The sequence below is a fragment of the Sander lucioperca genome, chromosome 9 (assembly GCF_008315115.2).
Source record: "Sander lucioperca isolate FBNREF2018 chromosome 9, SLUC_FBN_1.2, whole genome shotgun sequence".
Classification (NCBI taxonomy): Eukaryota; Metazoa; Chordata; class Actinopteri; order Perciformes; family Percidae; genus Sander; species Sander lucioperca.
Genome location: NC_050181.1, coordinates 37,768,018 through 37,795,147, shown reverse-complemented (window position 1 = coordinate 37,795,147; position 27,130 = coordinate 37,768,018). Strand labels below are relative to the sequence as shown.

The 27,130-nt window shown below is 39.8% G+C and overlaps 3 protein-coding genes across 9 annotated transcripts; 1 reads left to right on the top strand and 2 right to left on the bottom strand.

The window, feature by feature from the left end:
• Positions 1-913: 913 nt before the first annotated feature.
• On the bottom strand, positions 914-9,868 carry slc25a42 (solute carrier family 25 member 42). 4 transcript variants are annotated; one of them, XM_031281079.2, is made up of 8 exons: positions 9,478-9,868; positions 6,038-6,183; positions 5,420-5,531; positions 5,185-5,210; positions 4,733-4,899; positions 3,435-3,551; positions 3,147-3,298; positions 914-3,019 (listed from the first exon to the last, which is right to left on the bottom strand). In XM_031281079.2, exons 2-8 carry the CDS (start codon positions 6,128-6,130, stop codon positions 2,694-2,696), a joined length of 993 nt encoding a protein of 330 aa, XP_031136939.1. In that variant the 5' UTR covers positions 6,131-6,183; positions 9,478-9,868; the 3' UTR covers positions 914-2,693. The 4 variants fall into 4 exon arrangements, with proteins under 4 accessions (XP_031136939.1, XP_031136938.1, XP_035860919.1 ...); XM_031281078.2 differs by having other exon boundaries at positions 6,038-6,180; XM_036005026.1 differs by having other exon boundaries at positions 5,420-5,522; positions 6,050-6,180.
• Positions 9,869-10,291: 423 nt separating this feature from the next.
• On the bottom strand, positions 10,292-15,146 carry armc6 (armadillo repeat containing 6). Of its 4 annotated transcripts, none has more exons than XM_031281077.2 (9): positions 15,128-15,146; positions 13,915-13,961; positions 13,519-13,658; positions 12,999-13,084; positions 12,349-12,919; positions 12,061-12,206; positions 11,845-11,976; positions 11,027-11,164; positions 10,292-10,918 (listed from the first exon to the last, which is right to left on the bottom strand). In XM_031281077.2, exons 3-9 carry the CDS (start codon positions 13,637-13,639, stop codon positions 10,706-10,708), a joined length of 1,407 nt encoding a protein of 468 aa, XP_031136937.1. In that variant the 5' UTR covers positions 13,640-13,658; positions 13,915-13,961; positions 15,128-15,146; the 3' UTR covers positions 10,292-10,705. The 4 variants fall into 4 exon arrangements, with proteins under 4 accessions (XP_031136937.1, XP_031136935.1, XP_031136936.1 ...); XM_031281075.2 differs by lacking the exon at positions 15,128-15,146 and adding an exon at positions 14,101-14,390; XM_031281076.2 differs by lacking the exon at positions 15,128-15,146 and adding an exon at positions 14,040-14,061.
• On the top strand, positions 15,123-23,181 carry mau2 (MAU2 sister chromatid cohesion factor). Its single transcript, XM_036005181.1, is given in 16 exon segments — positions 15,123-15,577; positions 15,725-15,821; positions 15,915-15,961; positions 15,963-16,001; positions 16,101-16,128; positions 16,235-16,339; positions 16,342-16,392; positions 17,101-17,247; positions 17,372-17,462; positions 17,509-17,645; positions 18,088-18,171; positions 19,335-19,384; positions 19,651-19,762; positions 19,876-19,966; positions 21,386-21,513; positions 21,611-23,181. Coding segments are annotated over 16 exon segments (1,428 nt in total). The 5' UTR covers positions 15,123-15,464; the 3' UTR covers positions 21,719-23,181.
• The last annotated feature ends 3,949 nt before the right edge of the window (positions 23,182-27,130 follow it).

Below are 27,130 nucleotides of genomic sequence, written 5' to 3'. Positions count from 1 at the left end.
TTTGTGCGAGCCAGCGGTCAGAGAGAGAGAGAGAGAGAGAGAGAGAGAGAGAGAGAGAGATAAAACTTATTATCCTAAGTTTACGTTCTAAAGCACAGTGAGACAAAATATATGTATGCACAAAATGTGCAGGGACCTGCGACAACTGTGCCATATGACAGTTTGTCCCACCCCCCCCAGAGCCGAGTTTGTCAACACAGGTTAACCCTGGTAGAGCACTCAGTGTGAAAGGGGTATTAGTCAGCGATCTGTTACTGTATACTTTCTACTATGCAGCATTGTTGTACGTTTCAGCTCAGAACATGTGCAGCTTTCAAGCTGTCATCGATTAAAACTCAGCTACACATATTTTACACCTACTAGCGAAGGCAAGCTGTAAAGATAACACACTGATATTAAAAGACGACTGAATCAACACTGTTTGCTGATTAGAATAAATACTGACTGTGTTTAGGTGTCTGCCACCAGAGAGCTGCTACAATTCTCCTGATTGACTGACCAATGGGACAGACACGAGTCTCAATACTGTTATGGGTCTGATCAAAATGTTCTTTACTTATTTTCTGATCAGATACAAATTCAAATTTCAACCATACATTTACAAGTTTTAGACTATTTTATTCAGGCAAAGTTTTTTTTATTATGCTTGTAGACATTTTCACATTTGAGAAGGTTGGCCTCTTGTTAAATGAAAAAAGGTTTGCTGAATTCCTTATATATATATATATATATATATATATATATATATATATATATATATATATATATATATATATATATATATATATATATATTATTATTATATAAAAGTATTATTGTGGTGTTGGTGCCAAAACTAACTGTATTAGCATCAACAAATAAAAAATGATACAAAGTCCTAGAAGAGAAATAAATCACTTGTAAAATTGGTGAGCTAATGGACAAAAGTTTTTTATCAATTCCAATTTGATAATCGGTTAAACTTTTAATAATGAAAACACAAAACATTTGCTGATTGGAGAATTCACAAATGCAAAAAGGTGCTTATCTACAGCAGTGAATAATTGGGTTGTTTGTCTGCTGGTCAGAACACATACGCTAAGTAATATCAAGACATTACTCTATGACGGGCATTTTGTCAGCTTCATCAATAATGAAAAATATTTAGTAAAGCCCTAGTAGAGTTTTTTTTTAATACAATATTGTTTTTGAGTGTCTTAGTTTTTTGTTTTTTTAATGAACTTGAGTTTTAGTAGGTATCCTTTAATGTGTTTCACAGAGAAATCTTTCTGCTTTATTCTGGTAAAAATCTAACTTTCCCGCGTTCTGCTCCATCTGGCTTTGCACCCAGCTGCTCCCCCGGCTCAACCATCCTGCCTCGGTATGTGTGGCCTAAGTATAGAAACTATTGACAGTCTTCCACGACTGTCAGCCTGCATCAATACTGTTCAAACTGTCTCACATACGCTCAAATGAAAACTTGAGCACCTAGTCCCATTTTTGACACTACCCCTCATAACACATTGATATGTGAGGATTTCATGACCATTTAATTGTGCTGAGGTAAAAGTACAAAACTGAGAACACCTAAATGTACTAGATCATGCCTGTAACAGAGAACTCCAATGATGTCTTCACTAGAGTCACTTTCACACATGCAGTGCAAATCTGAAATGATCTAAACATCAGCCGGCGGAGCTGTGAGTGACAACGCAAAGTCAGTTGGATCGGACATCAAGCAGTGTTTACTTAGTTAGTTCATATGTGAAAACGGCGTAGCAAAAAAAAAAAAAAACCTGTCTAATTATCTGTAATAATAATTCAAACAACAAAACCGTATATCACAATTGACAATATTTTAAAAAGCCTATTATTATTATATTATTATTATTATTATCACAAACAAAATCCTATGGGCACTCTTTGTACTTCATATGTGCTGGCACTGGCATAAAATCAAGCTCATGTGTCTGCTGTCAGCACTGTAGCTGAACTACAAAAACAAATCTGTGAGGTCAATCTTTAGGAGCTCCACTTAAAAGATACTGGACTTATAGTGATTTCAATATATTAAAAACAAAAACTGACCATATGATGGCAGTAACAATGCTGAAAAGAACCTTAAAACAAACACACACAACTAATCTCAAGGGGGCATATCTTACTGTTATTAAATCAAATGCATCTGGAAAAAGTTAATAATAAATGAGTGGCAACGTGCATTGCATTGGAAGGTGTCAGGTTTAAGCAGACACACAAGGCAGATGGGAGACCTCAGTGTGTGTGTGTGTGTGTGTGTGTGTGTGTGTGTGTGTGTGTGTGTGTGTGTGTGTGTGTGTGTGTGTGTGTGTGTGTGTGTGTGTGTGTGTGTGTGTGTGTGTGTGTCTCTCTAAACTCTCAGTCACTCATAGGCCTGGTCCACAAGGGCAGGAGCGTTGTAATTTATGTGTACACAAACACACAGAACATCACTGAGCATATTGCACTTAGCTGTACATGATGTGTGTAACATCCAACATACCTCACTCCTACAGGGACTGTACACCCCCCACTGCACACAGGAAAAAGCGAGAGAACACATTAATATCACTCCTCCTGAGCCAGTGTGTGTTTGCTTCTATCCAGCGATACACACTTGTCACTCTCTCACTTCCTTTCTCCTCAGAGGGTGTATGGGGAACTTGTCGTCCCAATTTCCTATCTCTGTATCGCTATTATCGAGTCGTATGGCCCATCTGATGCAGCTTCCTCAGGAGTATCTGAGTAAGGTCGAAGGTGGTGAAGCTGATCCCCACCGCAATGGGCCCTTTGACCCAGTTCATACTCAGACCTTTGTAGAGTCCACGGATGACCCCTTCCTCAGACACAATCTCCTTCATGGTGCCAAAGATGGTGCTGTAGGTATGACCTGTGACTCCTGCAGTCTGCATGCGTCGCCGTACCACGTCCAGAGGGTAAGACGCCGACTGGCCAAGAAGTCCCGCACAGGCTCCAAACGCCAGACGTTCATATAAGTAGGGATGAGGGCGCTCACTGCGCTCTACATGGGAGAGGAGGATGTAGAGAAGTGCCATTTTATATATTCAACATTAATCATTAGGTGTGAAAGAAAGGGGTTGTGGATCAATACACAATTAAATCTTGACTTGGCAGTGGTAGTGCATTACCTGCATGTAATTTCTTCAGTGTCTCATAGGTAAAGAAGCTGATACCAGCATAGGGAATGACACCCAGCATGGTGGGATTAAAGCCTCGATACAATGTCTTCAAGCCCTCTTCTCGGGATATCCGCACAAACACGTGCAGAATGTTGCTGTACCTAAACAGTGGAGGCACCCAAAACAAACAAAAAACATGTGAGCATGAAACTGGATGAGAAGTTGTGCAGCAAAATGCTCCTGCTCATAATCTGGCATCATTGTAAAGCCCGTATTGGCAGTTGAAGATGACCTTACATTTCCTTTGGCGTTACAGCCATCCTAGCTCGCACCATGTCCAGAGGATAGGTCAGCATGGCTGCCGTGGTACCAGCCATAGACCCAGCCAGTAACCTCGGAAATGGAGGCAGGGCTCTGGAACACAGAGAAAAACAATTGTGTGTACATTAGAAATGCCACAGTAAAGGTATTTTGCCACTGGTTAATAAACCGATTACACCGGACATTTTACAAGAAAATATATTCGTCAATGACGCTCAATATCTGAGCACTTACTTTGATCTCTGGCCTCTCCGGTCGAGCTTTCACTATGGAGTCGAGCACAGCTGTGCCGCGTTCCGGCTGCGTGGCGGCCGCCAGATTTTACAGTCCTTACAGATTGCCTCATTAAGGTTATTAGGTTCTAGGATTGGGCATCGAGAACCGATTCCTACTTGGAATGGTTTCAAAAATTACGATTCCAGTGGAATCGTTTCTTTATTGGAATCGTTTGGAGGATTTGGTTTCAAATATGATCATGGGTTCCAAATTTAACACGCACAAGTTTTGGTTTCCGTAGCGGCCAGGCGCTTGTTGTGTTGCAGCCATGGAGCACAGTAAGCGGTGCTCTAGTGTGGCTTTATTTTAGGTTGAAAAAGCCCGGTAAAACTGCAACCCACCATTGAATCAAAATAAAACTTTTTCACTATTTGTGAAATAAGCATGTGACCCGTTTCAACTCCACCCCTCGAAGAATCGGAATCGACAATCGATAAGAACCGGAATCGAAAGGAAGAATCGCAATTGGAATCAGAATTGGTAAAATCCAAACAATGCCCAACCCTATTAGGTTCCCTATTAAATAGTGACAAATTTTTGCTTCAACACCAAATCCTTTGCCATTGTCTTATAAACTCTCTCTGTAATCACTCCCTACTATGTAACGCCTGCCACTCTGTGCTGCTTGTGTACAGAGCAGACACTTTGAGTTTATAATTATAGCATCTGTTGCCTGACTTTGATAACAAGCGTAGTATTTTAGTGGGCACTGATACATGAAAATGAACTAAATGGGTTTTATTTCTATAAAAACAGAACGATGGTGGGGGCGTTTTTTGCAAGTAATGTAACCGGTGTATGCCCGACCACCGCGTAACACCGGAAACACTGACTACCATGGCAAGCCTGAAGTACATCAGCCTTTCAGATTTTGACTTACTCCACAAGACATATAAATAAATTCAATCTCAAACCAAACACAACTGACAAGATGAAAGTCAATAGGTGAGGCAACAGACCTGAGTAGTAGTAGTCTACCAGCCTAAAAGGACACTTACTTCCCCTGAAAGCCATAGTAGCCTCCCAACAGCCTCTTGTACTGCTCGTGTGCACAGAACTGGATGGCAGCGTATGGGATGACTCGCACCATGGTGGCAGAGTTCCCCCTCCAAAGACTGAAGAAGCCATCCTTCAGGTAGGTGCGGTAGATCAACCTGTAGGCCTCCTGTAATGTAGTGTGCATACATAAACACGTACATGCTCATGATTGATTCATGATCATCTATTTCTGTTTAGATTTTTGTCTTTAAACTTGTTCCTGTGATATATTATTTGGAGGTCAGACTGAAAACTAAATGAACGCTACACACAAGTTCATTTTAACTCCAATTAAACTTTAAATGTGTGGTTTATGTTAAATGCAATGGGTGTGAAGTAATCTCTTGGTATGAATGAGCATCAGACAATTGTTTTACCAAGAAACTGACATTAAATATGTGCTCAAACATACCTTGGCAGAGAATCTTGCTGAAGACACTAAAAAACAAAACATATGTGCAATATAAATAACATGTCTCTAGTCTGTAAGTCATCACACAGTTTCTAATATTCAAACTGATATGAATGCAAGAGCAACTCAGTTAAAACATAACTTTAGTTCTAGATATAACTCCATGGCCTCCATGTGGGTCATTTCTAATTTAAAAAAAGTTCCCACTTGTATCTCAGCAGAGAATACAACTTGCCTTGGAAGATGATTTTAGTCCTGTCCAATGGGGCGACAGCTGTCTTTGCCAAAGCCCCTGCTAAAGCCCCAGAGAAGAGCGAGTTGAGGACAGGCCGGGTGTGCTTCAGGCCCTGCACAGATCACACAAAATCACATTTAGGGTTACACACACCAACAGAGAGAATCCTGTAAAAACTGCCTCCTTATGTGGAAAAAGTAGTGTTTGAGATGCTGTTGATGATTAAATGAGTTATGGAAGGATAGTAGATGATCTGACTAACCAGTTCACAAAACACTAGGAATGGGAGCAGATGTCCTTAAATGAACCGAAGATAGAGGCCATGAAGGTACTAATCTCAGCTCAGTTCATCTCTTTCACACAAATACAGCAGAGCAACTAGCAGAGAGAAATAGCATTCCGATGCCACTATAATTCTGCCATTTTAGATTACCAGATAATGACCCATATTTTCTTTATTCTACATAAGTCATTTCTCAAAGGTTTCTATTATTTTTCTCTAAATTAGACAAATGAATTAAATTCACAAATTAAAACTTAACTGCAACAAAAAAAAAGATTTTGGGTGGTTGTTTTCCTTTAAGCGTTGAAGGAAGGATCATGTCTATAAAATGTCACCTCATTGCTTACTTCTGACTGACTGGAGGAAGCCAGCGGCAGCACTTCTCCCTGCGCGAGTGATGCCCGTTGTTCCTGGACTCCACTCCCCATCCCCGAGGCCTACGCACTGCTGCCACTGAGCATGCTCATGAATTCAACCACTGCTGGGCGGGGCAACACCAGGCACTGAGAGCAACAGGGGAGAAGGATAGGTCAGAGAGAGAAACAGAGGTTTTAGGTTAGCCTAAATATAAAACAATTGACAAGATATCTCTGTGGCTAAGCTTCTGTGTGGGGATCAAGTGCAGGGTCCAAAATTAACTTTTTTTGTCCACCAGCCAAATAGCTAGTGAATGTTCAAATTTTACCAGCCACTCAATAGATTACCATTGTTTTTTGGCTGGTGAGTGAAGCAAATCTACCAGCATTTCACCAGCATTTGGCTGGTAAATGCTGCTAATTTTGAACCCTAAACAAGTGACAAGCAAGTCACGCCAACACTGTATACAGTACAAATGCCTGCCAGTGCAGGGGTATATAGCTACATTGGCTTCATCATGGCAATGAGTAGCAAAGTATCCAAGTCTGGCCCTGTGCAAACCTGTAGGCACAGAAATGTAGTCTAGTTTAGTACTTTATTTGCACTCCCCCTGCTGAGTAAAACAAGTGTCATGTCAGCATGTGAAAAACTGACAGATAAGGGTTATCTTTAAACAAGAAACTGTAAAAAACACCCCCCCCTCCAGTAAATACTTCCCTGGAGAATAATCCAGTTAACTTTAACCAACGGCCACACCTTACGGCTATATAAAGACACTAAGCAAAGTAGAACTACAAAAAGTTACATCCAAAATAGCTCTTGAAGAACAGAGTTTAGGACTTGTGCTGTAGGTGAAAGGTGTCTGTCTGAGCAAAACCTGAAAAACCAACAAACAAGAATACGATTGAAGCCACTTCCTTGTTAACGTACCAGATTGCAGTCTTAGCACATATTTGTACAACCAGGACAGTGCTGCCTATGTAGTCAATAAAGACTTGCATGAGATGAACTTCAAAGGAAGAACATTATCTGGGGCAATCTCAAAGACAGCTGCATGTTTTTCAATGAGCTAATCATTTGACTGGACAACTCACCAGTCCATGCGACCCTCAACCCCCACAGGCTCACAGCCAAGCATTGCTCAAACAAACTTCACTTTAAATCACAGTCACAATTCAAAAGTTGTTAAATATGTAAACCTGAAGTGCAGAATGTGTTTGAAGTGTATTTTTGTAAGGCTGCAATCACTATTTGACTGATATATTGATGGATTAAGCCAGTGGTTCCCAAACCTTTTCACATCAAGGACCCCTAAACTTACACAAATTAGACCAAGGACCAACATTTGATACAATTTTGTCCCAGAGCTGCCTATATGATTGGATTTTTGCTTTTAGATGTTTTATCACAGAAAGTGTATGAAACCCATGACCAAAATAGTCATACATTCTGTCATTGTGTTACTAATGGGTGGAATTATAGTGAAAATGAATTGCTGGGGACCCCCTGGAACCCCCTAAAGGACCCCTCAGGGTACCCAGACCCCACTTTGGGAATGACTGGATGAACCTATAGTTTACTTCTTTAATAAATCACTTTGTAACATACACATATATTCTACACAACAGCAAAAATGGAGATTGATTTCTACTTTCTACATCCTTTACTTTTTAGTGCCAGGAATATTTTTTAAATGTTATTTAGGGTTTAAATTTGCTGTTGTCAGCATTGCAGTTTCTGCTCTAGAGACAATATTTTGTTATATCTAACATATAAATAAATGATTTTCCTATTCTAATTTTCTTTTTACAGTACTAGATTATTCCTTTGAATGTTACAGTGCAGCCACAAAAAGATGGCACCTTTAATTTGAATACTTCGCTAAATATAAGGTTTATCCAGCTTCAAAACAAGGACCAGAACTATTATTACTATATTATTATACTGAATAATTGTTAATTATTGGGTTGGGGGGAATTCCACTTGAAACATCAGGTTTTAGGGAGTTTAGCAGCAGTGAGGAGAACAGCAGTGCTCCAAGCCAGATCCTCAAATAAGTACAGGCATACAGTAATACATCCCCTTTCACCTCACCCACTGTCCTTACTCAGGGCCTGTCCCTCACCCCTCCCAGCAGCCCCCAGCCCCATGCATATCATTTTACAGGTCCTTGTTCCTGACTGTTAGCTATGCCTGATTTGTGTGCCGCAGGCTTGGCTGCAGGACTTTCTCCCACTTGTCATTAGCGATATGGAGAAAATCAAATATCACCTTTTTTTTTAACAAATACATCGATGGCGATATTGTAGGGCTGACTATTGGTGCTTTCACAAAATATTAATACAATGAGAGTTTTGATAAATAATCACCAATAATGTGGATATAATGACTAAGTGGGTAAAGGCAAATAATAAAACAGCTAGTAAGCCTTGTAAGTTCAGAAAATGACATCACTTTACCGTAATGCAGCCTTTAAAAGCTGGAAAAGACAACACTTTATACCACAAAATCCAAAATTTAAGACGATATCTAGTCTCATATTATGTCGATGTTGATATAATATCGATATATTGCCCAGCCCTACTTGTCATCTATGATCCAATACACAACACCCATGCTATATACAAAGCAATGGAGAAGTGGAGCTGTCCCTGTGGATTAATAGTCTTAAACTCAGTGTGAGATCAAGTTGTTGCTAGAAACGTCTGTGAACAACCTGTCCTTTCAGTTGAGTGGGCATCAGTAAAATATCAATATATCAGTGTTAGGTTTACAACATGTCAGAAAATAGTGTTTAGCCTACAGTTTTACCTGAGCTAAGGGTGACATCTTCATATGGTTTGTTAAGTGACCGCTCAAAACCCAAATATGTTCTCTTTACAATGATAAGTTAACTTTATGATCCCTGTGGGGGGCAATTCATTTTACAGCCAGCAGATAATAAAAGACAGCAGTTAATACACACAACATAACATACAGGTATATATGATATAGCACAGAGAAAGGTAGCTAATCCTCACATTTGGCATTTTTGAAAGAATCCTGGGTTTGTGGTGTTTCTGTACGGGACTGCATAATATTATGAGGTGTTATTTTGTCTACCTCCTGGCATTTTTACCTCTTTGTTACGTTAGGCAATAGTTTTGAAACAGCATTTGTCATCCCATGTAGCACCTTGAAATGTAATATTATTGTTTAAAATTATGTGTGCTAACACCAACACTGCATACATACAAAAAGGGTGTGGTTACAAATCAAGTATTGGTCTAGAATTAGATATTCATTCATTAAATAATTACCATGCTTTTCATGTTTCCCCGGCTGGTGCACTCACCAGTCCTGTCGAAACTTGTCCACTAACACAGCCACCTTATCCAGCAGCCAGTTAGCTGTCAGTAGTTATAAACACATTTCTTACCTTACAAATTTGACACCAGCAGGTAGATTTCTGATGCTTTGATATCCCTCACTTAATGCGGTGTTTCGAGTCGCTAGCAGCTTTTTCAGAAATATTTTTCCAAGTTAGCCAAATAGCAGGTTAAGTAATGTTAGCCAGCTGTTAGCTTACTGCTACATTAACGTTGTTACTCTCGTCGACAGCGTTGCGGAAATATTAATAGTGCGCTTGTGTCTTTATAAAAAGTCTCCTGGTAATGAAGGCACTGTCTTCAACACATTTCTCATATCCATTAGCTCTGCAGTGACTTTATAAGTGACTGGTATCGTCCATGCTGTTATTTCTGCCGTTACGGTTACTACTCCCGTCAGCGACCTGACTGACCACAGTTGAGGTTTGACAAGGACGAGCTTAGTGGCATTCTGGGAAATGAAGTCTGAACGAGGAGGGGCCTATACATCCACGGGAGGGGTTATGTTTGGATAGGTCAGTTAGAGGGGGCGTGAGCAAGAGACACACTAATGGACACACTTAGCAACGAGCTGGTTTCTCTTAATTGTTTTCCCATAGTTTTTCTTGTCCGTGAAGTACTCAGTCTCTATTTATACAGTCATTGCCATCTGCACACAGCCACATAAAGGTGAAGCACCAAAAGTGAGTGTTCATCATAATCATGCAAAATATTCACTGTAAATAATGTGGTTGGTCTATAAGATATTTCAGTTTTACATTGTAATAATGCATTAAAAGGAAAATGTTTAGATCTAGTAAAAGTGAACTACTTGTTTAAAATTTGGCTCTGTAAACATGGTAAAGAAATCTGCACAACAATGCAGTTAAACTATTTGCATGATAGCAAATAGATTTATTTATATTTACCCATGCCACAAAACACACAAATTAACATATTATTAACATAAATGCAGTACAGATATGAAATTGTGAATCAGAAAATTTGATTAAAAAAAAATTTAATAACAAACAAAACATGTACAACAGGTACAATGACCTCTTTGTAGGCTACATTTCAAAAACAGAAAAAGGATTGGAAACATTATCTCTCAAAAGCATTGTGTGGGACTGGTGACTTACAAGCCTTTTCTACATCAACTACTTTAAACAAATATAGTAGGTAGGTGCATCTGCTTAAACTCTTGGCTATGTATACCAAGATAACATTTCATCTTGCCTTAAATTTCTTTTCAGGCAAATTTATGGTAAGGGTGTACAGCGATGCTCTCCCCTACTTTCAGTAGGTAAGGCTGCCCTTTTTGCCAGTCCACAGCTCTCGGAGCTCCACGTGGCATCCCAGATCTCTGAGGGCTGCTTTACCCACGTCACCACAGTCTTCATGGGTCTGCAGGGCCTGGGTTATCAGGGCCTCTGCTCCCATCTCCAGGATTGGTTGGCTTAAGTTACTCATATGTGAAACCAGATTTCTCAACAGCATACATGCCTGTTTCTGTTTAGCAAAATAAAGAGAAAACGGGGACATTGAGATTTTACAGACTGTCCCAGGCCTTGTTTTTCTAAGTAAGCATATTAATTATTATTAATGACCTCATATTACCTGCACATTGACCTTATCAGTATGCATCTTCATAGCCTGCAGAGCAGCCAAGGCACCTCCATTTTCCATGATGACTTTGCAGTTGTTTGGTTTACGCAAAGCAAGGACAGAGAGACATGCACAGCCCTGCTCACACACCTACAGAAGAACGGCAACATAATCTTAGGACATTTGCATTATTTCTTTAGAACTCAAATACATTTTCATTCAACAAAAAATGATGTATATTAAAGGTCCCATGACATGGTGCTCTTTGGATGCTTTTATATAGGCCTTAGTGGTCCCCTAATACTGTATCTGAAGTCTCTTTTCTGAAATTCAGCCTTGGTGCAGAATTACAGCCACTAGAGCCAGTCCCACAATGAGCTTTCCTTAGGATGTGCCATTTCTGTGTCTGTCGCTATTGAGGAGGAGAGAGGGGGGGGCAAGGTGGAGAGTGGGGGTGTGGCCTTGACCAACTGCCACTTTGCTCCTTTGAAAACCATAATGTCTCTCTCTTTCTCATGGGCGGGCCAAATTCTCTGGGCGGGGAAAGCAGAGAAAGGGAAGGTAACCTTCCTCCTTATGATGTCATAAAGGGAAGATTCCAGATCGGCCCATCTGAGCTTTCATTTTCTCAAAGGCAGAGCAGGATACCCAGGGCTCGGTTTACACCTATCACCATTTCTAGCCACTGGGGGACCATAGGCAGGCTGGGGGAACACATATTAATGTTAGAAAACCTCATAAAGTGAAATTTTGCATGCCATGGGACCTTTAAAATGTGTATACTAAATGCTAGATCAAACCTATTCATAGTCAATTAACATTTAACTCACAGCAGAGATGCTCATGTGTTTGTTCATGGCAATGACAATGAGCTCGACTCCACCAGCATTAACAACTGCATCTTTCACGTCATCATTTCCTGCTATGGCTCGTATTGCACTAAGGACCTGCCGAACCAACTCCTATAAGGAAAAACCCAGTTTCAGTGAGCGGAACACAGAAGTTGAATCAGTTTGTATGACAATCCTTTGTTTTTAGTAGCCTACTGGTGTCTCATAGCTCTCCGCAAGCAGCGTCATGATGAGTTTCAATCCTCCCAGATCACAGATGTCTTGACAGAACTCATTCCTTACAGCCAGATGGGACAAAGTCGCACACAGCTCTCTCAGAACAGAAGTATTACCGAGGTGAGCTGGGAGGGAGGAGCACAGGAGATAACCGAATTACAGTAAAGAAATCAAAATCAGATAAGAAAATATATGATATGAAAAAAATAAAGTAGTTAAAGCTATTATGCTAAACACCCACATAAACTAGCCATCAACTGGCCTTACCTTTTGCAGACTCAATCAAAACCTTCAGCCCATTGTGTTGAAGAACAATCATCTTGGCGTGTTCGTGAGCTTGCCCAAACGGAACTCGGATATCATCATCAAAGGTCATGATCCTGAGAGCAGCCGACGCCTCCTTGACCAGCTCAGCACATCCACTGTGTTGTGCGGTGGCACCGGTCAGCAGAGGCAGGACGCCACCTTTTACCAAATCCTGCCTGTTTTGTTCATGTTTCAAACAGCAGTGACGCACAGTGCAAATGGCTACACGCAACACAGAGGAATCTGCCTCGTACTTCTTAAGGACATTCAAAAGGAACTGCTGGCCCTCTGCATCCAACAAGTCCGGCTGTCCATCTGTCAGTGCAGCCAGAGCGGACAGGGCAGTTAACACAGATTCCTGCTCCTCCACACTCTTTTTGCAGTAAGAGAGGATGACGGGGTAGGCGTCTTTTTGGGCAGCCAGGTACCTCTGGGCAAATTCAAGTGAGCAATGCTCAGTGAAGCATTTTATGTCTGCCGTCACTTCCTTAACACCGGCAGAGTCTTTTCCAATGCGGAGGGAATCCAAAGCCTGACAGAGAAAAAAAGATGATGAAGAGATGTTGACACATTTGCAGTCTGCGATCCCTTTTCGCAATAACAGGACTTACCTGTAAGACCTTGTGTGATTGCTCTTCTGGTTTGTCGTCAGATGATACAGCTGCTACAGCTTTTACTATATAACTGAGGTCCACACCTGCATCCACACATAAGATTAGGGTTAATGCTTTGACACACGACAAAATAGAAAGTACAAAAACAGAAAAGATCAAAAATAAGCATAATTCTGTAAGCATGCAGAACTAAGTTCAGAGGCAGCAGGGCAGGTGTGTGTGTGAGTGTGTTCTCTTATTCAAAGCTGCAAACTTTGTGGGGGGGATGCCAAAACTTGAGGATGTAAGAATATCAAATATCTGAGGAGGATCTTTAAAAGAGTTTCAGTTACACTGCAACCTAACTATGTGTGTGGGTTGGTGGACCATTATTCAAGACAGAAGCCTCCATTTAATTAAGGGATAAAAGAAAGTTATTATTTAATACATTATTTTCTTAAACTACCCATATAGGTACAGAGATGTTTATATATGGCAGCAATAAACTACCAGTCCTTGTGCTTTCTAGCTACGTTACCTTGAGACTCAAACTGCTCCACAGCCTCCTTCAAAGCCTCATCAGGACCCATCTCAAACTCCTCCATGTTTTCCCTGACAACAGCATCAAAGGTTTCCTGTGTGATCCTCCGCTTCGCCATTTTCGCCAGTTAATCGCCACTGTGAAAAATAAGTGTAATACCGGATAATGTCAGAAGATGCGTTAATTCAGTCTTATCCAAGATAGCTAGCTAGCTAGTTAGCTAATATATGCGTTTCTACTCTACGCTTGTTGCAGACAACAGCTGTTGAAGCTACCGTTACAAAAAGCTGTTGTAATCATTAATGTATAATAGGGCAGAGACGGGAACCTAGTTATAGAGAATCTTTGAACAGGTTGTAATGTAACCGAATGTAACGCTCATGTTTCCCTTACCTTGCACGGCAGCAGGATTCTCGCGATATCACGATGTTTTTCTTCCACTTAAGAAAAATATCGTCATACAAAAAATAGGTCAGATTACTTAACTGTTACACTGTTGTTAATATAATGCATATTACCACCGCCAAGTGACAGACAAGTTAAATGAACCGGGCCACCGCTCGCTGTCGATTTACGCACTTTCCGTAGTCGTTGTGCACGCTACTTCAGCTCTCAGCTATGCATGGATGTAGCTTGCCTCAGCAAGGAGCGCGGGGCGTGAACAGGGCGTGAATTGGACGTAAAATTTTAAGTGAATAGTAAATTCCGCAAAAGGTCCCACTCATACATATTCTCGGTTAGGACTCAGACTGCAAAACATTAGTTCCAGTAATTCCGTTTCTCCTGAAGACAACGATTTAACCGTTAATTTATCACCGGGGTCACGACAAGGGAAAAACATTACAAATGGAGTAACGTTAGCTTCTTAATATCAAGAAGAGGGACGCAATACGTGATTATCTGTTATAAGGGGACCATGGATGAATGGGACACAAACGGACACTTTAGCTAAGTGAAAGTTTTATTTTGACTGTCCCTTCAAAATAAAGGTGGCATTTTTGTCATTTATAACATTATCGTGGTAAACTCCCATGCATGTCTAACGGATATATATCGTGAAATACCTCTTTCGAGGCAATGTATTGCAATAACTGCAATAACTTGAATTACTCGAAAACGTGTATTAAGTTTGTCTTACTCTTACTCGTGCGTTTTTATTTTGAAGATAAAGACCGGAAGTTGTTATTCCTCTTGCTAGCTTGGCGCTACCACTAAATGTCCTTATACAGTCTATGTAAATGTCATGCAAAACCGTGAGACATGAATGTGTAATAAGAACGGGTTGAGGTATAAAACCCTTTTTACAGTCTATGGCTAAACATTGACAACGTGAGAGACCAACTGTAGGGACAAATTCGGCGGACGTTGGTCCAAAGTAAAATTGGTACATGTTGTTGTTGTTTTGTCTTCGGCCCGCTGAAGATGGCATCGAGTGCAGAGACCCCGGAGCCATGGTACCTAGCCCTGCTGGGCTTTGCAGAACATTTCCGTACGTCGAGTCCGCCGAAGATCGGTCTGTGTGTGGTCACTGTCTGCAGGCAGTGTTTCAGTACAAGCCGCCTCATAAGGTCAAGGCTCGGTGCTGTATCGACACACCCAAACTCACCTGGAGAAAGCGGTGCGCAGCAGCCAGAGTGTCTGATACCAGGCTGTGGTACAATGAACTACTGATATAGTTTATGATGCGAAACATGTTTACCAATGTGTGATTTTCTATCAATTGCACCAGCTCACTGTCAAAACCCATGCCCAGTGTGATGCTGACACTAATATTTGGCTTTCTTATTGTCTTCTGCAGTTCTTATCACAACAAGTAGGCCTATCCCTTTTTTTGCGTATAATGAAATAACACAGAAACTAATACAAGGGGTGTTACCTCAACATCAACGCAGCTCCTCAAAATCATATATATATGTTTAATAAAGAGATTTGACTTGGCACAAATGTATCTGTCATTGGGACATTTAAATCCCTTCATGATTTATATCAGATCTCCCAATTTGAAGATGAGAAGTTTGAAGCAGCACGTATTCTATCAGAGTTCTACTGTCAACAGGTAGGCGCATGCATCTCTTCATCCAATGTATGTTAAAATTCATAATTATGCTGTAACTTAAATGAGTAAAATAATGTAATTTCTGTTCCAGATATTGCTTGGTTGTTTTGATCTGTCTTATTTCACCTATTGGCTTCTATTTTCAAGAACTTGGTGGACTCTGCTAAACCAGTGCTGCGGAAGGTCATCCAGATTTCTCAGCAAACTCCCTACTGGCACTGTAGACTGCTTTTTACAGCTGGCAGTAAGAAGATATCATGTATTATAAACATATTCGTATTTGTTCAGTTGATTTGAAGCACTTTCATTATGTGTGGGATGTTTCTCTCTTTCTCAGCAACTACATGCACTGGAGAAGGACTTGATATCTGCCTGTGATCTCCTCAGCAGAGTATGCAAAAGTCATGGGCTTAGAGTACACGAGGTAAACAGATTAGATTTATGTTGAACACACTGAGAGATTGGACATTGATGTGTGGTTTAATGCTCATGACCTCACATTAAGTCTGTTCTTTTCCTGCAGAGCTCTTTTTTTACTAAGTAAAGGAATGGTAAGCGTAAATCATTCTCTGTTAATTAAAGGCACTTTACATATTATTTGTGTTCTCAATGTGCAATTCTGTAAACTGCATACTGTTTGCGTTTGTGGCTCTGCAGCTGCTGCTTACGGAGCAGAAGCTGAGTGAGGTGCACCCTCTGCTGACGCTGTGTGGGACCATTGTAGAAAACTGGCAGGGAAATCCATTTCATAAGGAATCCCTTGTGGGTTCTTTTTGCTGGTGCTGCAGGTTACTCACTACCTGGATGCTGGACAGGTACAGCTGTATAAACATGTCTCACTACTGGAAAAAAAAAATGCCAAGCTAAGAGCTGCATTTCAAAGGAAAAATAATTAGATTTTTTCTCTCGCATTTTTCACACAAACATTTGAAAGTTTTAAAGAAAGGAAGACTTATTCAGTGAAGGATTTTGCGCCACAACCCTAACTTGTAATTAAAGCTTGTGTTGTTGAGTAAATTAAATGGATTATAATATAACAATTTTAATCCAAAACACTTCTTAACAAATTCAGCAAATATCTTCTTACAACCCCCTAGCTGTCAGTTCTGTGTGTGCTAGAAAAAACATCCAGTGTTCATACACAGCCCTGTAAATAGGAAACAAAGAAATTGTCCCAAACCGAGCCACACAACATTCCGTTTGTACTTGTGCACAAGACAGTGGGAAAGGCCATGGATGTATAAAGAGAAAGGCAGTGGGAGTCACAGTAAATCTGGCACATGACGAGAGGGGTGTATTTGTTTGGGTGTTAAGTTCAAATATCAACAATCTTTCTCCAAAATCGCAGACTTCACCTTTAAGTATAGTACCTGTAGTCAATACGAGAAGAGTTATGGTAACTAATGCTTAATATGCTTGTTTCATAGTCAGTTTCACGTTTATGGTATGAAATAACTAACACTCTAGATAAGATATGATGCTCAAAGTAACAAAGTCATTGTCTTTATCTATATGTTTGGTAGGTAAAGATTGTGAAGCCATGTCTGAAGCAGCTTCAGCAGTGTATCCAGACCATCTCCACTCTCCACGATGATGAGATCCTTCCTGTTAATCCAGCAGCTCTCTTTCACTGGCTGCCCAAGGAGCACATGTGTGTGCTTGTGTACCTGGTATGAGACACACACACACACACACACACACACACACACAAATGTGATCATAAACTTAAAAGGAGGATATTCTGTGTGATGCAGCTGCAACATGATTTGACTTGTTGTTTTTTTTGTACAAAAGGTGACAGGGATGCACTCCATGCAGGCGGGCTACTTGGAGAAGGCACATAAGTAAACAGACAAAACTCTAATGCAGCTGGAGAAGCTGAAGAGCAAGTTTATTGGAATACGCTCACTTCTTATCTCCCCCTTAATGACAACTCAACTGTGATCCATCTGTATGTTTTCAAAGTGCTGGACAGCAGTCCATTCTGTCCACGTTCCAAGTCCTCCTGCTGGAACACATCATCATGTGCCGGCTGGTCACCGGACACAAGGCCACAGCTTTACAAGAGGTGCGTCATCTGCAGTAGCAGTTCATCTGTATGTTGCCAGACTGTTGATGATTGTGAAAAAAAACACAGATATTCTATAACACCAGTGTACTCTGGAGCTTGTCCAGAGTTTTAAATCCTAGTTTAAGAGTGTTGATGATTGCTCTCTGTGTTTAGATTTCTCAGAGTTTCATGTCGTCACTGTTAGATCACAAGGCCCCTGTGGATTGTGAACTCTCTCTGATTTCCTGGGGTTATCCAGATCTTTCAAACCCAGTAGAAAACCAAGAAAATGTTTTCATTAATTCACTATCAAGCCTATTTGTATCGGTTCCTAAAGCTGACGGGACAATTATATCAAAGCCAATAAACGACATTTCAACAGAGGATGGGGTATACCTTGGGGTATAAAAGCCCTGACTATGTGACGATTAGATTTCGTTCTCTTTTCTTCTTCTGTTAGACGACAACACACCAGGAGCTGTGGATGTTTGTTGTGACCAACCTGGCCAGTGTCTACATCTGGGAAGGCAACAGACATCAGGAGGTCAGGGAGCTGCTGTTTCCTTCAGCATTTAACTTAACGATTAACTGCACATTTTACCTCGATAACGATAAATGAAAGATAATTAATCACGTTGTTCTAAATCATCTTTTCTGAAGCCAACATGTTTCCAGACAACAGACACTGCAATTTTTTTGGACACAAGTTGCTCAGTTGACTCAAACTCAGTCTTTGAGTTATCCTCCATTATGCTTTCCATGCGGCTGACTGGTCTGGGCGAAGTCACTACACACACGGTAGAATGTTTTTAAGGAGAAAGTAGGCCTATCAACCATGCTATCAACAGGAATAAATTATCTAAATTATCGTCATGGGGAAAATACGTCGATAACAGCTTCAGAATTTCGATGTCGATACATTTTTCAATTAATCGTCCAGCCCTACATTCTATATTTATTAGTGCTGTCAGTTAAACGTGTTATTAACAGCGTTAACGCAAACCTATTTTAATGCCGTCAAATTTTTGAGATCAGAGACAGACAGCCTACGCTTCTCTCTGATGCTCCGAAAACGGACGTTAGAGGGAACTGAAACATCGCCGCACGGGACGCTAGTCAACACTACACTTAGCAGCAGCTAACGTTAACCTACTGTTAGCTAGCAGCTGGAGTAAACACGGTTAAAATGCTGACAGCTAAACGGTGTAAAGTGTGACTGTATTTCACTGGAGAGGATTCTAACACCAGACTGTAGTTGCTGCTGTCTGAAAAACACAGACTCAGCCTCGCCTCGCCAGCCTCGTGGTGCATTCAAAGTCATTTCCCCATCCAGTGGTTGTTTTCGCCGTTTTGTGCTCCTTTTTTTTTTTTTTAGATCAACTTTTGATTGTTTTATATTTTTGAACATACAGAACACACAAATACAATTAAACAAAGTGCTCGTTTTTTTAAAATATATATATAAATCTTTCGGTTCAGGCACCGTTTTAAAAGTATCGTTGTATCATGTTGATAAGAGCATTAAAATGAGAAAAAATAATGGGACAAAAAGAAATCAAGGGACATTTAGAATAGAGAAAAATGTGCGATTAATTGCGAGTTAACTATGACATTAATGCGATTAATCGTGATTAAAAATTTTAATCGTTTGACAGCACTAATATTTATGTTTTTTTCTTTAACAAAATTTTATTTTTGAATCAACAGTTGTACAGCCTTCTAGAGAGGATTAATCCTGATCACAACTTTCCTGTCAGGTAACTATACCTCTTGATAACATCATGTAAGTTTGTTCCATGCTTTTTGCTGAATTTAAAAAAAATAGTATCATTTTGACTTCTTCAGCTCTCATTGTCTACGAGCTGCAGCGTTTTACATCCGAGGGCTCCTGTCTTTCTTCCAGGGACGTTACAATGAGGCCAAGTAAGAACACCTTATTTTACCCTGTAAATGTAACATTAGTCTTCTGTTCTGCCCTCGTGTTTAGAGCAAGAGAGCTTAACATGTAAACTTGCATCAACAGGAGATTTCTAAGGGAGACCCTGAAGATGTCTAATGCTGAGGATCTAAACAGGCTGACTGCCTGCTCGCTAGTCCTGCTGGGTCACATCTTTTTTGTCCTGGGCAACCACAGGGTGAGTCTACATATTACCACATATCCTCTTCATTAGACCCCACACTGTAGCACCAGTATCTTAGGACTGCAGATGTGATCTTGACTACTTGTCTGGTTCCATATTTTTCTCAGGAAAGTAGCAATATGGTGGTTCCTGCCATGCAGCTGGCCAGCAAGATCCCAGACGTGTCTGTGCAGCTCTGGTCCTCTGCACTCCTTAAAGGTACAGCGGCCACTCAGTCATCATTCACAGTCAGCTTTTATGTTAATATTGTGTTACAGGAAATATTTTCCTGTTAAAGGATGTAATAAAAGATAATACATATTTGGCCTGATGGAGGCGCAAGAGGAGAACTCGTAGTGTGCCAAAATGGAATGCCTTCAAGAATGTGCTCAGTGAATTTCCATGCAGTCGGCCCATTCAATTTAGATTTTTGTGTACCAGTGGACATTTTGGTGTGATGTTGGCAAATGTCAAGGGGGTCACCAAAAGCATTAAGATTCATCAGCTGGTTATGATCAATATTCACATCAGATCTCATAGGCATAAAAAGGTGTTCAATATTAAATAATTTGTTAAATAATTATGAAATGAAGCAATAACTTATGAAATTATGTAAGAAATTATTCATGTATTACTCATTATGAAATGTTATTTCATCATTCATTATTTTCATAGTAATACTCTCTGTTTAGAGTTTGTTATTTAATGATAGAAATTATTATTTCAAATGCCCTTTTCAAAAGTCTGTTTTTATTTCAAAATTACATTTTTAATTCTCAATATCACTCTTGATCGTGGTGCTGTCAGCGCCTTTTCACCTTTCAGCCAATCACATGCTCCCTGCCTCTTAAGGTAGTAAGCTCAACAACTGCTACCAGAGTTAGCCAGTTAGCGCCTGTTAGCTAGAGCAACAACAATGCCAAAGTCATTCTGAATCAACTATTGGGCTGCTGCTGTAAATAAACACAGACACTAACCTCTCCTTTTGTTTATTTAGCTTAACAAAGCTGCACATGCTACTTACCTAACTGGCTAACTAGCTTGCCGGAATTGGGTTTATTACTCAGCATCAAAGTGAAGAGCCAGTGTTAACGGCAGCAGCTAACGTTAGCTGGTTGAGTTACTTCTGCCACATTTTGAATCACATTTCTCTGAGGAATCTCTTCTCAGACAAAGACACACGCCTCTGTAAATATCAAAAAAGACAAGACAGCCTTTCTTTGTGGTCGCTCAAGACAACACAAATAAAAGCTAAAGAGGTTTATTCGTGTCTGTGTTTATTTACAGTAGCAATTGATTCAGAAGTACTTTGACATTGTTGTTGCTCTTGTTAACAGGAGCTAACCAGCTGCATCTGGTAGCAGTTGCTGAGCTTGCTCGCTTGTATGTTTGTACAATTCATCAGAAGAGCTTTCATTCCGCCAACCTTTTCACCAATGTTCAGCAATCATACAGGGAGAGATCCCTTGCAGAGGAGGCAAAGATACCCATTTTTCTCATTCAGTCATAGCATCGATACACCACAGAGTAATGAAGCCACAACTAGATTAAATTAGATCTGATGTTAGGATCCAACATCGTTCCACATACAACTGCCGCTGTGTTTCATCAGTATTCACAATAATCTTTTCCCAGCAGATCTGAACAAGGCTTGTAGAAACGCCATGGCGGCCCACGAGGCAGCTCAGATGCACCAGAACTTTTCCCAGCAGCTCCTGCAGGACCACATCTTAGCCTGCAGCCTCCCTGAACACCACCTCGTCCTTGTAAGTACAATGTCAGTCATTAAACCTACAGTATAAACACTGAGTCAATCCACCCTGCCCAGATTTTTAAAAGAAAGTGTCATGTGTTGTGTTCCAGTGGACAGTTTCTGGCCAGCCTGCTCTGAGCTCAAAACCCCACCCTGTCTGGGAAAAGGAGACACAGAAGAGCAATTGCAGGGAAAATGACATAAAAAAGATGAACTGACAATAGGTGAAGGAGCTGATAAAAGGGTAAGAAGAAGATGGGGCATTCTAATGAAATTGTGTCATTTGGCAGGCTTTCATTCAGGGCATTCCTTCACCTATTTGGGGCACTGGGGCATGACTGGAATTTAAGAAATGTAAGTTTGTTTTGGAAAGCAAAAGCATAATTTATTACACTGAAACATTTTGAATTGGTTGTAATAGTTTGTTCTACTAGACCAAAAACAAATTAAAGGAAAAGTTCTTAAAGAAGGTTAATACAACTTTTATACGTGTATGTATTGTAAGTATAAAACTAGCTTAGCTTACTTGGCACAAAGAATGGAAACAGGGACTCCACAGGGAACCTTTAAATTCAACTGATTTGTCCCACTCATTTAGCTTATGTTTTCACTCTTTCTTTCTCGACCATCATGGAGGTACTGTTATTTTGTATGACATGAAATAGAAATGTTCAGAGAACATTAAAGATTAAAGAATCTTAAATTAGTGTTGAATTTAAACCATCCGTTGGCCAAACAGACAGTCAAATGTGACTCATTGTATTGTTGCACGTGAACTCAATATCTGTCACTGGTTGGCTAGTTCTGACACACAGTATTAGTTAGGATACATGTGGATATACAGTATACTATATATCTGTAATGATCTTAATGTAGCGTAGTGGTATGTTTGGTATGTACTTGGCAGCTGCATGTAGTTTATTCACTGAAGAGGAACGAATATGAGCATTCATGAGATTAAAGACAATTTAAGATTATATTAGATTTACTAGACCCTGAAACCAGCTGACCATTTAATATTGAGGCATTTAAGCATTTATTAATGTTTCGAAGGATTCGAAAGTGTACTTTAAATGTGTTTTGAGACTGATGCATCAAAAACGTATTTGGATAATTTTTGGACACTGCAATTCAGATGACTTGCTGCCTGACCTTTGGATTTTTGCCCCTTTCGCTCTCACTGTGGTGGTGTATGTTTATATGCTGTGCACATTTTGTGTGGAGTCAAGAAACCAGTAATAATAAGATAATAATAATAAGTTTACACATATGTTGTTTTATGATGAAACACATATTTTTTTTTTAATCTTTTTGGAATCATGTTTTTTTTCTCATTGTCTGTTTTACTCATGTCTTCCAGATGATGGCGGTATAAATCTGTATTTAAATACCTTATTTATTTAATATTGCTTTTCACTGTACCAGATGCAGTTGTTTGCTGATTACCTTTTGATTTATTATCAAATAACTGGTAGGACTGTCGATTCAGTTACACTAATGTGGGAATGGTGTATTTTTAGTTTTCTCTATGAAGACATTTATTTTACAGATTTGTGCACTGATAGTTTAAAAATAAACTGAGTTTGTTATTTTGCAAAGTAATTACTGCAATAAAACCTACATTATGGATACCATTTATTGTATTGACATTTAACAGTATGTTATATAGAGGACTGTTTTATTTGTGTTTTCTCAATTGTCATTTTAACTGTGTTCAACTTCAACACATCTATGACTTTTTATAAATAAAGATACAAAAGTAGAATGAATTGATTATTCTCTAACAATGACTAACATCTAAGTGCTGACTGACAGAACCACAACAAGGTTTTTCATGTTTTAGCCTACTCAGTACAAAACACACATAGTACACTTTATGCCAACGATTTTGCAAGCTGTGTTGTTGTTTTTGACATTTACATTTATTTCGTACGTTATGAAAACCTGTATGCAGACTTTTGTTACTTGTTTAAGTTGCCAATGTGAAGTCTGCATGAATTGATGTCAAAGTTGCTCTATTATCTTAGAATAATGCAGTGTAGACCTCATGGATCCATCAGCACTTACACAGCGATAGCATAACGTACAAGAGCTAAAACTTGCAAACATACCGGAATGGTCCTATAAGGCCAAATTTAGGAGTTTTATATCGATATCAATAAAATTCAATCAAATTTATTTAAAGTGTAAAATCACCATTAGACAAATATCCTAATTTGAAAGAGTACAATTTTTTATTGATTTTTTTAGTGGCATTTTAGGCCTTTATTAGATAGGACAGCTTTAGACATGAAAGGGGAGAGAGAGGGGAAACAACATGCAGCAAAGGGCTGCAGGTCGGAATCGAACCCATGACCGCTGCGTCGAGGACTAAGCCTCTGTATATGGGCGCACACTCTACCTGGTGAGCTACCCAGGCGCCCAAAGAGTGCAATTTTTAACCACGAAATCAGATTTGAATTAGCCTTTCCTCTTTAAAAGCTTTAGTCGACTAGAAAACTAGAAAAATAACCAGAAACATAATCATCTGCTGATATTTAACATCCATGAATTGGCCACAATTGTTATATTAGTAAAAATAAAGAATACACAGTGTAGTTAGGCTACTATTCAATAAAAGCAGCAGAGTGATAAGTCGTATATTAATTGTTACTGTTCATTTGCAAAGTACTCGAGTATAAAACCAATTTAATAACAGAAATATGTCACTGAAAACGCTCCGAGGGTGATGTGGACATTGTTGCCCCAAATAAGGGGCCTGACTTCCGAGGAATAACTGAGTAAAATGTGAAGGACATTATGTTTGTGTCCAACATAAAGGCCATCAGGGTTGTGAGGGAGACGAGGATCAGGTCACCTGTTTAGAAAAAGGTCACCAACAGGCCTACTGTATGTTTCAGATCATAACCACTGGCATCGAACTGTCTAGAGATTCTTCCAAGTTTTAAAAATGTGAGTTCACATGCCATGTGAGTGAAAGACGTACAGAGAAAAGCAGCACATGGTGAAGGGGGATGGTTTGATGTCTATAACAAAATATTCTATTTTCAAACACAATATAACCCTTCAGGCCAAAGTAGCCTACATTATGTTACAGACAGGGTGATATATTTTCCTATCTAGGCCTACATACAAATCCAAAATCTAAAGATGTTTGCATCAGCATCACTAAAAAAAAATGTCCACACATTCTGAAAAAAAATTCTGGCATTTATGGAGGCAAAGTGATTTATACAAAAAATCTATCAAGATTACACTTGTGCTAGTTTGCCAAATCTGAGTAGTCTGTTTCATGTTTTAAAACAGGTAGGCCGTTATGCTGCCCTAATATGTAGGAGTCTTCTATTCTTTTTAGCTGTTAATTAGATGGCCAGGTTCCAAAAACATGAATCACTTGATCAACTGAAAATACCCGCCGATTTTGACAATATAATGCTGTAATATAAAAAGTAAACTCACGTCAGAATATTAACTTAACACACAGCCTAATCGTCAGTATTTTTCAAGTATGAGCATGAGGTTCTGCAGCCCATCGGTATTTAATGGAGATCTCCGATTTTTTATCATTTCCTATCAAAATCAATGTTTTCAACAATAATATCATCAAGTTATGATATTTCTTCTCTTCTCTCTCATGTCTTCGTGTCCGCTGCTGTCGGGAACCTATCGTCACCAAAGGAGGAGGGTTAGTGAGAAGTGAAAAGTTTTGGGACGCTCAAAGTGTCTTGGACGCAGCTGAAAAGAGCCATTTCCTGCCAAATAGTGAGCCCGTCTAATCGTGACTACAGCAGCCACTTCCTGCATTGTTACAGCACTTAATGAGGATTAAGTTGAAGCTGTCATGTTGCAACTGGCGGCCATTAGGCTTACTCCACGCGGAAAGACGAGATAGGCTGGATACTGATCATACCCCTGTTTGATTTCACAGCTGATCCCTTCACCTGGTCAGGACCTGCTGACTGACTCTGTCCTGTCACACTGTAGCCTACATATAGGCCTAAATCATCAACTTTTACATCCATTCCTACAGGAATTGAATTGAATTGAATTGAATTGAATTGAATTGAATTGATTTCCTATAGAAATTTCTTTAAAAAAAAATCATCACATCATCATTGTTTTGTAAAGTTATTAATAATGAGTACACAAACTATTTATAAATAGATGGGGTGGACAAAGAAAAAAGACCAACTGACAATATGCAATACAACAAAGCCACAGGAAAAACTACTAAGACTATGACCTTATCTTATAAGCTTAATATGCCCTAGGTTGTAATTAGTGTAGGGGTGTTTCACTGTATTATATTTCTAGGTGTTTCTGTATTGTTTTCCACCTCTTTAAAGCTCCATTGTGTAATGTTTTGAGTTGATTCTTAGCAAAACCCCCTTTGTTCTTTCACAAATATGTGCTCATTCATGTGTAATTACTTCCACCAACTAATCAATGTATTCGCGTAAGCGTAGAATCTGCCAATCATTGCCAATCATTCAGAATACATTCAAGCAAGTCGCTCGTATGTATTCTGCCATGTTGCGCCTCCATCTTTAAAATACATTAGCCAAAGAGGGACATACCGCCACATTTTGTGCTTTTACACTCAGTGGCACTGTGACGAATACCAGGGAGGGGGAGATTACTCGATCTGCCGGCAGATTTGAAAGCCTGTTGAAGATGGAGGATCATGCTGATACTAACATTAGCTTGCATTTGTTTGGGAACCATGAAATGTTACCAAAATAACGAAAACGTAAAACTATTATTACACTGGAAGGAACACTCACGGATGAAGTCATACTTCTTGGAATAATACGGCCACCGTAGATGAGTTAAAATGCGATCGGAATGGGAGGGGCTAGAAAGTAATATTCAGTTGGTTGTCATATACAATTTCACCGCTAGATGGGAGAAATTCTTACACAATGTAGCTTTAAATATATTAAAAGACACATTAACCTCTTATTTACTAATGTTTGAAATGCCTTATAGCAGGCCCCTTGGAAGTGCGCTGGGCTTTGAAGCAAATCAAACATAGTGGCCAAACCATAGACTGTATAATATTAGTGGACAAAGCATCCGGTTCGGCTAAGTGCTGCAAATGCGGAAGTGCCTTAAACCTGCATTCTATCTGAATTCCAGCAGGGGGCGACACGGGCGGTTGCAAAAGGAGGACGGTTTTTGTAGAAGTCTATGAGAAAGTGACCCACTTCTCACTTGATTTATTACTTCAGTAAACATTTTTATAATGAGTTTATGGTCTCAATCGCTAGTTTTAAGTCTTCTGCAATACAGAATGATGTTCATTTTTTGAATTATGGTCTCATTGATTTTAAAATCGGCGATAAAGCAAGGGGTGTTTAAGGGCGTGGCTATGATGTGATTGCCAGTGAAAGTGTGTAACATAACGTGGCTCCTCCCTCACTCCTCCCTCACTCCTCCCTCTCGTCTAAAATTGTCACATCCGGAATCAGGATGGCTGCGCCCGTAACAGCAAACTCGACGACTCATAGCAGATCTCCACAAACCAATGGATGATGTCACACATGCACTGTCCATTAATATTATACAGTCTATGGGCCAAACATAACTCCCGGTCCGTCACGTGATGCCCTCTGGCCCAAAAAATCTTT